Source organism: Brachyistius frenatus, unplaced genomic scaffold (genome assembly GCF_029030835.1).
Source record: "Brachyistius frenatus isolate BFR_SWC_R1_liver_20210118 unplaced genomic scaffold, ASM2903083v1 Contig_68, whole genome shotgun sequence".
NCBI lineage: Eukaryota > Metazoa > Chordata > Actinopteri > Embiotocidae > Brachyistius > Brachyistius frenatus.
The window spans coordinates 580,136-593,312 of record NW_027210667.1 but is presented as its reverse complement, the minus strand read 5'-3'; the positions used below and the strand labels follow the sequence as shown (position 1 = coordinate 593,312).

The 13,177-nt window shown below is 39.0% G+C and overlaps 1 protein-coding gene across 3 annotated transcripts in view; it reads right to left on the bottom strand.

Annotated features, from left to right (window-relative positions):
• cadm2b (cell adhesion molecule 2b) overlaps window positions 1-13,177 on the bottom strand; it is a 137,995-nt gene that overhangs the window by 20,652 nt on the left and 104,166 nt on the right. For all 3 annotated transcript variants that reach the window (XM_069707386.1, XM_069707388.1, XM_069707387.1), the window contains one exon: window positions 8,826-8,975. In XM_069707386.1, coding sequence (XP_069563487.1) covers window positions 8,826-8,975 — 150 coding nt within the window. The remainder of the gene's footprint in view (window positions 1-8,825; window positions 8,976-13,177) is intronic.

Sequence of the window (13,177 nt, the reverse complement as noted above, 5' to 3'; positions counted from 1 at the left end):
GCTGATGTCTTTTGGTTAAAATGATATCCCGCCCTAAATCTATGGGCGTAAATAGTGAAACATGTGTAGCTTTCTGTAGCAGCTGTGATCAGCTTGGATTGATGTCTGTTACAACATATCTAATGATGACGAGGAGGATTAAGATGCCCATAGAAACTCTACGGTGGCATAATCCACTTCTTAGTGGTCAGTTAGTCTTCTTCAAACAATCATTGTTTTGGCAAATTATGATTACTGCTACTCTTGGAAGTCTACAACAGCATATGTAGTGATATTTCAACAACGTTATAACAGTTTGTAACATACTGAGTGTTGTACTACAGTCAAGAGACACGAATGATTCTAGAAATCTCTTTTTGACTTTCCTTAAATTTCTTTGGTAAAACGTATTGCCATTTGAATCTATTGAAAATGATGCTGAAGGCGGGAGATAAGCTAGTTTTTTTTTAACTGTGTGTTCGCATTTAAAACCATTTGTGTCGTGAACGTTAATGCTTACATATTTGACTATGTACTATGCTTGTTACTGGAGGACTCCACCATAGGGCACACCAGAGAAACAATTACATAATTAGAACATCCTGATTTAACAAACAATAAAAATGGCGACAATCGAGGGGGTCTCTACTACGCTGATTCCTAGATCACCGGGGTACAAAACACCATACTCCATATTTTTAGCATTTCCCGCTGTGCATGGACATGGACGGTGTCTGACTTGTGTCCATTTAGTTTTGCAGGTCTGTGATCCTGTCACATCTCCATATTGCCCCTACACCGCCCTTACCGGTAATGTGTATATTGCATCTTGCGTACGCGTTGCGTTGATATCTGAGAATGTGCACAACCAACGCTCCAAACCGATGTCGTATACGCGAGGCAGCCTTCATGCGCATGCAAACACGTAGTTTAAAGCAAGTATATCTCCAGCCTAAGACTGCTTTTATCTGAAATAACGAACTTTAAAGAAGCCTTTTAACAATGTCTGCTATTCAACAGATGTGGGGTATCACATTAAATACCCCAAATTTCCCAAATACTGTACAGACCACTGATCATTTTAAGTGACATTTCAAGCAGGATACAGCTCATTCTCTGTATCTCCTGAACAACATCTCACTACCATTACAAATTTAAATACATCTAAATGTCAGCAGTTGAAACACTGATTCTAAACCCAAGAAGAGGCTGAGAAAAACTTGTAGTTAAACAAAAGATGGTCTCGACCAATGGCTTTTTGTTAGACAGCCACTGGCAGGCCACAGCATGACGGTCAATGACATATTGATAGAATGAGATGTACAAAGGTTTGAATAACCCAAAGACAAGTGTTATCTATTACTCAAACAACACATGGCCAGCAAGCTATACTACTAGAATTCAATCCAGGCTAGAGGCCCAGATTGTGGGCAGATCCGTCACAATCAGACCCAAATGCCAACGGCTGACAAAGCTTTTTTCCAGGTGCTTTAGGAAATCAATGTGATGAAAAGGGTCATTTCCCACAAACCCTAGATAGCTCTTGCACTGTTCATTCTGCTTAGGCAGAAACATAAATCTGCACCCTGACCTTGTGTACGCTGCAGCCTTGCAGCATGGCAGCTTAATAGTGTGGCAGTAGTATATCTCCTGTGATGGAGGCCTTACCAAGGCTGTCTCAAATCAGTAAAACTGACACCCAGTTTTCCCTCAGGGCAAAGGATGCTGTTGCTATGGCCCTTTGATGCAAAGTAATGTTGGCCTTGTCTCCCTGACAGCCCTTTGCACCACAAACCATGTTAGGGGAACACCAAACTGAGATCTCCTGAGACAACTTTGTCAGATTAGGTTTAAAAAAAAATCAAAGCCAGTTCTGATGAAAATAATCTTGATGTATTATTTCTAAGAACCGTCTTAAACTGCTGTTAAAATGACTTACTATAAGTCATGTTAGTGTTACATGTTACACGGTATGCAGTTTTTACATGTACGCACAAGAAGAGCTGACAGTCTGTTTAGTAGCTACATTAGCTCTGTCCTCGAATAAACTGGAATCAGAGGAACTGGAAGTGCAATCATCATCTGGCATTTACTTTTTCACTCCACTGAACAGTGGACAGATGTTTACCAACGTTTCTAATCCAAAACAATGAAGCATTTTCTGACAATCCAGATAGGAAAGGACATTTTACATCTATTCATTAATCTTGGAAACAAGCTGATGGGCAAAAAATATTATATCTGCAATGTGTCTACTATTTAGCCATTTTTCAGCTAGTCCTGAAATGTGAAAGCACTGAGCACTTCAACGAGAACACTGGATCCTGCCCCCCCCCCCCCCCTCCCGCTTCCTCCTCTCTGCCTGCTCTCCAGCCAGGGGCTCCACTCTTTGCAATTAGAGTGTTTGCTGCTGGCTGTGCTCGCTCAGTGAATGTGTGGGCGATTCTGGATGTGTTCCAGGTCTAAAGTGATGCAGGCAGGGGGCTCTTTCCCACCACACATGTGCCTGCAATTAAGAGAAGGAAAGAGCCTTGTTCCACAGGGCCATTGTCACTGCCCAGGCTCTCAGAGATCCCACAGAGCAGATGCTACTGAAATTGGACTAATGTTTGCGCTTGAAGGAGAGAAGGAAGGAAGGGGAAATTCTCCTAGCAGCTCATGTACCTTCTTCAAGCAGTGAATAATGAGACTGAATATTTTTATGCAACCAGTTCTCTGCCCACTAACATAAGCTTGATTGTACACTGTGGGATTTTTTTGGTTTTGGGACTAGTTATTCATTTTTTCAAATTTTGTATTAAAATGAGCGCGGTGTGAGGTTACACAGTTCTTTCGGTATACAGTGAAGTCTTACCCATTTATGGGTTTGCAAAGATATATGCATTACAATGACTTAGCTGGCAAAGGATTTTTTTCATTTTTCAGATGGGCTTTACACTTCTAAAAGAATTTAAAGGCAACATATTCTTCATTATTGTAAAGAGCTAATACAGACTATACATGAGTGAAGTGAGGCACACAGATTAGTATAGTACATATGAATCATATCAAAAATTTCCCCTCGGGGATTAATAAAGTAACTACCTACCTACCTACCTATGAGAGCAGCTCTTCACAATAGTGAAAATAACAGTGTATAGGGCCATAATAGTAGATTCACATTTCAATGAAGCTGGAGGTAAAGCAAAGAACACTTAAAAGCCTATTAGCCCCTGACGAAAGACATTAGCTGTGGCCATGAGACCTTTCCAACAATTAGTCGCCAACAAAAACAGCCACAGGAAAGTAAACACTTGCGAAAGCAAACGTGTGGCTTCTCACTGGTGAAAATTCCTTTCTTAAAATGTGTGAAAACAATGAGGGAATGCATCACCTGACAAATCCTTTCATGAACTCTTCTAACTTCCTTGTTATGTTTGAATTTTTCACACAAATGCCCCCTCTTTTATATCTTTTGACATATCCAACAAGTTATTATTTCCATTTCCTTTATAGCATTCAAAATAAAGTAAATCAAAGTAAATAAAGAACAAGAACAGTATTAATAATAATATAGTTGTTCAACTCTTGGACTGAGGATAGATTTACACACAAATATTTATATTTTAATTCAAGCTGAGGTAAGTGTCACTCGCTCATAATCACAATTAAATGTTGTGTATTTTCTAGAATGGAGGTTTGAATGTCCTTTTATTGGTGCTTACTCCAGTAATTGCATCTTTGGTAATTACCCTCCATTCTCTCAAGCTAATGAATGTTTTAATGCTCACATTAGAGCATTCATTTAGCACATAACAGCATTTTGATTACTACAAGCCAATTAACATCAATTTTGCTTTGTGACCTTTATGATCCAGGCTGAATGCCCCAATTAAATGTCATGAATGACAAACCATGAACTTCAGAGAGATGGAATTGAAATGTGTAAAAGTGATGTTGGTATATGCTTTATATGTCTTTATATCACTGCACACACTGTAGATCAAATGCACAATTTGTTATCTGCCTTTGACATGCAACCTGCAGTAGCTTTCCATTAATGGCATTATTTATATTCACCATATCTGACCAAAACTCCTGCTTCAATCCTGCACACCTCCATGAATGTCATTACTATTCTCTACAACCTCCTAACTTCCTTTTAATCCTTTTCCCGCAAAAGCCAAAAGTGAAGTAAATCATGAGGAAGAAAGCAAAGAACAGCTCTGTTCTCATTTGTCCTGCTCAGTAATAATAATTCATAACACCGGCAACATATAAAAAGGATAATTCTACCAAAGACATATGGTCTAATTTTATTTTTTTTATTGTGGCAGACCGCCACAGAGTCGCTCCCTTGTAGTAACCACTAATTGGCCTAATGTATGAAGGATGCATTGACCTAGCTATTAAGGTGATCTGTCTCAGTTGTCTCAGGTCTATGGCAGTTGTGTGTAGGAATCTGCAAGCTGGTCTTTGCCGTAGAGTAGTCTCTGAGGTGGCAACAATCGACCAGGACTCAGATATACATAATGGGTGAGGACATGTGTGCCAAGGAGCCAGCTGGCATGTTATAAGACGAAGGCTGTGTTCAGCTTTAGACAAATATGCAGGGACCGTCCAAACCATATGGATACGATGTGGGCATTCAGCAAGGTTAACAATCTCTTGAACATCCACAAGGTTTAAACAAACCTCTGATGGGATAGTACGAGATATCGTTTACAGTCTAACCGATAATGCATTATGCTTTAGTGGTCATTTACCCACTCTTTCCTTCCTACCTACATCCTTTCTCCTCCTTGCAGGTCTGTGATGAGACATGACATAGCTGTGGAGACAAGTCTAGGTCACAACTTGGAAGATGCAGTGCAGGAATTACAGACCATCCTCCTCTAACACATGGCCACAGAGGTAGTCTGTGCAAGCAGTTTAATACGGCCTATGTATACGAGCTGTAGTAATTATGATGGGAGCAAAGGGGGAAGTCAGTTGACGTAGTATTAAGAGACAAAGTTGGCATAGGCAAGAGCACGGGGGTGGTTGGATGGATGAAAAACAGCTCTTTTACCCAGGAGACCGCTTTTGAAAACAAAAGAAAATGTTGACTATTTTGAGTTTTGGATGCAAGTTAACTTCCAAAAATGACCCAACTTACATAACGTACTCAGTGTAACAAACCAAGTAGTTTGGTTCCTAACTGCAACCATTTCACAACATTAACCATGTGTTTCTAGTTGTTGCCATGACACCTGTCCCCAGTACTCTTCAACCTCTTCTGTCGGTTTGGTAAGAGGACGTGTTGGGAATTATGTTATAAATAAGGACTCCCAGTGGGTTTACTAGCTTGCACCATTGTGATCCTTCTTCTGTTGCATGTTGCAATTAGATCAAGAGATCAACTGGAGTAATCTTGTTATTAATGGATACAGTCCTTGCTATAAAATAATGACATCAGTTATTTGTTAAAATACCTTAACTGACCTATCATAATGTGGTGACACAAAGCACAGAAGAAAGTATAAAAGGGAGGATGTTAGGCTCAATGGTTGGGTGTACAAAGTGTCACCATGATGGTCATTATGGACCACAGTTTATATTCTGTCTCATACCAATGTTTGTCGCTCTAAACCCCTCAAGCCTTTAGCTATTTGTTAATGTAATTTCACATTACAATGAGTTACCTTCTCCCCATTACAAAGCCAGAGTGAGATTTGAAAAACACAAAATTGACGTATTTACTTCTGTCAAATCAAAACTGTGAATTAGAGAGTGAAACAGCCTAATAACAACGCATCACTAATGTTGTTGGACCTCTTCAAAAAAATTCCCAGCAGTAACTTGAACAGATGCATCAGAAATGAAGCACAAGAAGGCTACATCAATGTTAATCACAGTTGTACTATCACTGAATGCGTTTCACTCAGTTTGTGTTTTAATAACAGATCCAGCCTGGTCCCAGGACAGGGACCTCCATGGTGGAAAGGATTAAACACGATCAATATCTTCTCCATATCTTATCCAGGTGAAGTGGCCCAAAACTAACCAAACCTCTACAACAGAGATGGCAGAGCAGAAAACGTTGCGTTGAAAAGCACTGACAAATCCTTTGCCATTAAGGAGTTTTAAGTCCAGGCTTACATTACTGACATGAACAATGCTTGATACAAAGGAATTCACACATAACATATGTCTTACAGTTAAATTGGAGTAGATTTATTGTATTTAATGCTTTTTGAAAGACAGACATTCTTGTCTCCTTGTCTGTAATTGCTTTTCTTTTTTTGTATTCTCATTTGTCAGACCTGAATTTAAATGGAACAAATTATAGTCAGGGCAAAGGGCAGATTTTGTCTTACTTTACCCAGCAGCTTTAAAACTCAGCTGATATAATATGAAATATAGGACTATTTTTTGTATGTTTCTCTGTACTCCACTATAGCTTGTCAAAGGAATTTAAAAGGTCATTTCAATACCCCTTTTGCTACTGCCCTACTATATATCAACCTCCAAACACATCCAGACAAATACCCTTATCTTTAATACCGGGCTTGAGGGATTGAGCAAAGGTAGATTACAAAAAAACGCCTCACAGTGTCATTACTTGAATGTGTTCAGCATCCAGATTCACACATAAAAGCTGTAACAGCTGAATCTCTTTTGGATTACACATGCAAAATGACAAACTACCTCCATCCCCTCTGTGGAGAGACAGTAGGGGGAACTTGCATGTGCATCAAATGCTAACATATGGCCATGCTGTCATAGACTCCCGAGAGGATTGTAATATGCAGACAGGTGAACAGCAGAGACAACAAACAGAGACAACAAGTGGAGAGATATGTATCTAAGCAGGAGGTAAAAAAGCAACAACTAAACACCGGGAACAAGTAAATGCAAAATAGTTGCAATAATCTAATCAACTCAGTGACAGCAATCTATGAGCAGCTGTTCATCAGATGCAGAAAACAGCCTGCTTCAAACTCAGCCAGTCTGCAGTTAGCTGTTGGACTGAAATGTAGCATAAGGTTGAATCTAACATTTTTCATTGGCTCTACAAGATGGGACAACAAACGGGAGAAGAAGGACAGTTGAAGCCCTCTGCCAAGCAATTAACTAGTGATTTGGCACAGAAGAGATTTCTTCCCAGGTGTCCCACCCTGTTCTGCGTATGAAGCTTGTGTTGTTCCACGCCTCCCGTTTCTCCTGATGGCCTCACAGACATCATATTATTTGTGCCAATAAAGCTTTTCATTTGGCTGTAGGAGATGGAGAGGAAGCGTTTCCACACTTAACCCTGGCAACCTCTGCTGAGTGGACTACATTCATTTTGTCGTCCTTATTGCTCAGGAAGAGGATTCTGTCATGCAATATAAATGGTTACCAAAGAAGGGCAAAGTGACTCATACGTATTTCTCTCTCCAAACTTTACATGTTTATAGCGGCAGCATTCAATATTTATAAGTAGTTACAAATTACATTATATATATTATTATATAAATGAGAACAATACATTACATTACATTTCATTTAGCTGACGCTTTTATCCAAAGCGACTTACAATAAGTGCATTTCAACCATGAGGGTACAAAACCCAGAACAACAGGAATCAAGAAAATACAATTTCTTCAAGAAAGCCAAACTACAAAGTGCCATCAATAAGTACCATTTTAAGTGCTACTAAAGTTCTACTGTTGCAGTTTAGCAGGCTTCATTTAAACAAAATGAAATAACCAAAATATAGGAATTAATGTTACATGTTACATCTCTTTAAATGAGCAAAAGAGGTGAAGGTGTTATTTTTCTTTCCAATAGACATTTTTAAATATGGTCGGGCATTAAAAAACGATATCTATTGCACACTAGGATAAGACCACAAGTCCATGCTTTTAGCCAGAGTTGACTTCTGCTTGAATTATATTCCATTTCATTTGAAATTGAAATCATTTGGGCTCATTCACACCATATTCCACAAGAGTATCTGTTTAAGATTCAGTTAACTTTCGTTTAATTGTATCTGGAAGTAATTTCATCTAATAGAACACCTTAGACCTCATTACTAAATCCAATCAGTTGTAAGGAAGGAAGCATCTCTTCAAACCAGACTGTGACTCTCATTCTGCTGGTTCACTCTGGCATCGCTCTCTCCTATCAATTATTATTCAAAAGTAAAGTTCATCTTCAATCACTGAACCAATGATATTGTATTAGCAGCTACAGTATAAATGAAAAGGGTAATATGCTGTGAGAAACACTGAGAGATGAGCATCCGAGCCCTTACAAGACCAGTCCACTGTTCTACTCCTTTTCACCCCAATTCCAATTTATCAACTCCAGACTTTTGCCACCTTTAAATTGGATTTAGCTGGTGAGATCATATTATAATTTATTCGGGCTCAGGCCTTGTTTCACGAGGTTGCAACAGTGTACTTCCTTCTCAGAGTGACATGCAAACAGCTATCCAAATGTAGGGCAACAAAAATACTAATTAAGCCCAATCATCTCATAATCCACAGGCGCTACAGTGTTGTAAACAAAACTGTCAGTGTTGCATGATTACAAAAGTACAATTGAAAAACAGTCTATTTTTGTTTAGTCTGTGCCCTGGGACATCAATAGCGACATAAATTCATTAAAAGTCTGCTTCGACATTACGGGTAATGCTTATATTTTCCTCTTATCATATCTTTTCTCTGTATTCACTCAAAGTATGTGCTTGCAGGCAGGCAGACTGAAAGAATTGCGAACATTCCAAATATGAAAAATGTATGAATAAGACTCCTGTTGTCATACAATTTGCCTCAGACATCTTTGTGATACTTCATCATTTTATCATTACGGTCATTACCCACGGGAAAATTACTTACCTTTCTTGTCCCCAAAGAACAGCGTCTGTTGTGCAGGGTTTGACCACTGGAGGGAAGTGTTATCATTGTAATCCACACGACAGGTCATGTTGGCCGTGCCCCCCTCCACCACCGTCACATTCTGAGTTATGGGAAACTGACCCTGGCTACCTGTGGGATTATAAAACAGAGTTTGAGGTCAAGGCCGTGACATAAATAGATTTCTCTTTTCGACTGGTTGTAATTGTCTTTTCACTGAATCACACTTGACACCTTCCAATGTTAATGTTCTGTCATCACATTGTCCAGTTACATTAATGTCTTCATTAGATCACCGTAAACCGAAGTTAACCTAATGGGAGCCTGGACGACACGGTCTCCAGCCTTCGACCTAGAAGAAAGCGTTTTTATTATGTTGGAAACAACGGTGGGTTTTACTCTCCCAGTGTGCCTTCCTTACTGCCTTTTTGCAGGGCCCTAATTGGTAGCATGGCCTAATTAGAGGTAGTCATGTTCTGCTGAAGAGTGTAGAGCTGCAGCTGGGTGGTAAATTGACACATAATCCCAGGCACTGTGGGCCTTCGATCCGAGCGACTACCGTGCCCTGAAACAGCCGCTCATCACAGTGTGAAGAAGACATCCAAATGAGGCCTAATCACCCTGCTGGATTTTACCTTCTTTTTCCACATTTGTACTTGTCGTCTCAGCAAAGTCCCCTAATTACACTGCAGAAGCATTTTTATCCTGCCGGTTTTTTACTGAACTCTGCCAAGCTTCTGAAACAGATGACTAAAACTAATACTCCTTTGAAGAGAATTGTGATAAGACAAAGTTTAGGCTGATATAAACCTGACCAACCCAGCCCCTTTAAGGATGACAGTAAACAACAACTGCGCTAGAACTCTTACGTTCATGCTTGAAGCTGATTGGGCTGTATTTGCCTGGAAGCATTTCATTGTCCACAAACTAATCTTGGTACATGTTTTCTCTTGATTTCATAAGTCTGCTTTGCAAGACATTTGTACAGTAACGTGCCTGAATTTGAAGGTGACATTGTGCCTCCCAGGTACAGTTCACCGCAGGGACATTTCAACTAAGGGAGCAGCTGTCTGCCTCATTAGTCCAGCTCACACAGGGGAGCAGAGGAGGCTGGGACAGCCAAAGATGTGTGGACCTTCCTTGACCTCGATTGTCCTGATGGAGACCATTGTCAGCACAGGTGAAGGTGAGGCTGACTATAAATAGTGATGGGAAGAATTATTGCACATTATGTAAATCTTTAATACCCCTCTGCTCACTGCTCAGGCAATAACAGCTTTTAGAGAACTTCTTTAAAAAAAAAAAAAGGCTTTTACTTTTTTATTTAATAAACATGCCTAATCTACCATATTTTTTATTTTATTTGTTATTGTTATTGTTGGATATTTTGTTTAATTTACCTTACTGCAATCGTGAAATGGTTAAATATCAAAACATAATTTTTCTTAATATTATTATTACATCCATTTTCACAACATTGTGCCATTAAACGCATCATTTCATCATGTCATCATTACAATAATTCACAAGCAGTGGGTGGATATCATGCAAAACTGGTTGTGCATGCCATTACATTATGAGGGGAAATTGATGGAGATGCATCATGTGTGGGGTCCCATGTGGAGGTGTTTCTGTCAGTTTTTGCATAGCTATTTTCACAGAAAATATGGGCAATCCAAACACTGATGAATAGAACTCCCAATCCCTCAGATTTTACCCTGGTTGGAGTTTGCAGGATTGCTTTAGCAAAAACCCGATGATGAATTTTTTTTTAATTATGCCCGCATGACTAATAAAGGCGGTTCCCACAATCAGAAGTGGCTGTGTCATGACTATTGTTTTTAACAAAGTATCAGCTGGTCTTCACAGAATACAATAATGAAATTCTACAGTCTTGACATTCTGTAGCAGTCTGGAGTGTGAAAATGGTGTCCTTTCTGTGGAAACATAATCCCCAGTGCCAGCTACAGAATATATTTCTTTCTTTTTTTTTTATATGGTAATTGGAGGGGAACTGGCTTTACTTCCACAGTACAGTGCCACACAATATTCTAGAAAGTCTTTGAATCACAAACCACTCCAAGAATGCTACACTGTGCTGTGTAACCCTATATGCAATAACCTTTAAAGACACAAATGTTAAGGTGTGTGTGACGACGAGAATAATTTCATTTGTATAACCTACAGTACATTTTTACAGAAAGTTGTGGTAACACTTTACATTACAACATTGTAGAAGTTGTAAATGAATGGTTAACATCTTGTGGAAACACGGAAACACTGCAGTATTGGCATCACAATAGCAAAGGTAATCAGATAATATTGGTAATATTGGGATTTCACTTCTATAATGTGGTAATAAGGTTCAAACACATGAGGGCAAGAGTAACAGAGAACCCAAACAGTTTCTTTTACCCATTTTGCTGATTCATTTCTAGAAATTGTGCAGGCAACAGACGGTTTGATAAATATCCGTCTCATCCTCCAACAGACCTTTATCACAGACAAACTTTTGGCATGTCACAGCAGAAAAAGCACAGGCCTACACAACACAATTAATGATGGCTAAAATCTATTTATCTTCTCCAATGTCAGGGTCCTGGTACTGTGCATACTGATGCAGCCACAGTCATGGCTTAAAGTGACACTTGAATACAACAGAGCCATTGTTCATGTTACTAGTAATACCTGTTCTTCTTCTATTATAAGTCAAAATCCCATTAGTTTGATGCACCTGTTAAAGTTCAAGAGTTGCATCCTTTCTTTTTTAAATAAGTGAAATTAAGTATGTTTATTATGTAAGTGACGGACATTACATAAATTAAAACTGATTTACAAGGGAAGTGCACAAGGGATATGTCTGACTAGATTTCCATCTATCCATCCATCCATCCATCGATTGCTAAAACGGTTGTTTTTAGAGCTTTTCAGATGATGCATTATGGATAAACAACTGTGCAGACACTATGGGCGCATGGAAGGTTTTTGTGTGTTTGTCTGCTTGTTTTTCATAATAAAGATTTGATGGACACCAGGAGAATAATGGGATATAATGATATGATTACTTCAGGTAAACGCTTTGAAAACGGTATCTTTAAAGCACTGAGCAATTTAAAAGTGTGTGTGTGGGTACGCACACACACACACACACACACACACACACACACACACACACACACACACACACACACACACACACACACACACACACACACACACGTATAGAGTGGAAAGTAAAATCAGCACAGGAAATATTTTTTTCTACACCATCCACAGTGAGTAACCACTAGACTGAATTCCAGCTTAATGTCAATGTTAGGATGATCAGAGTGCTATTTATTATACCTTTTGAAAAGCAGAAGTCTTCATATGAGTTTTTCTAAAGTAAGGGAAGATTTGAGTCAGTTTGAAAAGTGAGTTTCACAAAATCCGGTAGCTGTTTCTGAAACATGGTAAAATGATGAATCTGCCTCTGATTTTAATATAGAAGGAAATGTTCTTCACCAATACAAGGAATAAAAAGGCAGTACACAAATGTTTTCATTTTTGCATGTATCCACTGTATGTACTAACTGTGTAGTGTGGTGTAATTAATTATAAATTAATCCATCCACAAAGACATTTCCCTTCATGATCCTGTTAATTAAGTTCTGATATAAATTGCTATAATTTGCTCAGATCCCATTTAATGGGCTTTATAAATGATAGAAGATACATTTAAAATAAAGATGACACATTATTAAATAGGAAACACAGCAACACAAAGGAGATTTTGAAAACAAATGAAATTAAAGCCACAATGTGTGTGATTTGAACATTTAAAACATTTAAGTGCATCAGTATTCCCTGATTACGAGTACCATATGTATTCAAAGATTAAGCGTCTACGTCAAAACAAGCAAGTTCAGGGAGTGTTGAGTCATTGCTGTGTTTTCTTGTGAAAAGGAACAAACTTTAGAAGTAATAAAGGTATGAAGGTTGTCTGCTTCACTGATGATCCAAGACAACTCAGTGAAGTGCAGTGATGAAATAAGGAATAAACCTGCACTTTTGCAAGAAGCCTTCAGGGAGGATGGGGCTATCCGTTAAACACAAAGCACAACAGCTCCACAGGCTAAAGAACTTCAATACTGGGCAATGCTGTATTGTTTTTTTTTTCCACGCTTCTTATGTGTAATATACTGAAAAAGAAGGCGAGGCGCCACTTATTTTTAGGCAATCGCAGCTGAAGGTTGACAGGCTTGCACCTATTCACAGTAGACAGCGTGCAACCTGCCAGCCACAACAGCAAACAGGTGCGGATTGAATAGCCCGAGATGTCCTGCTGCCCCCTA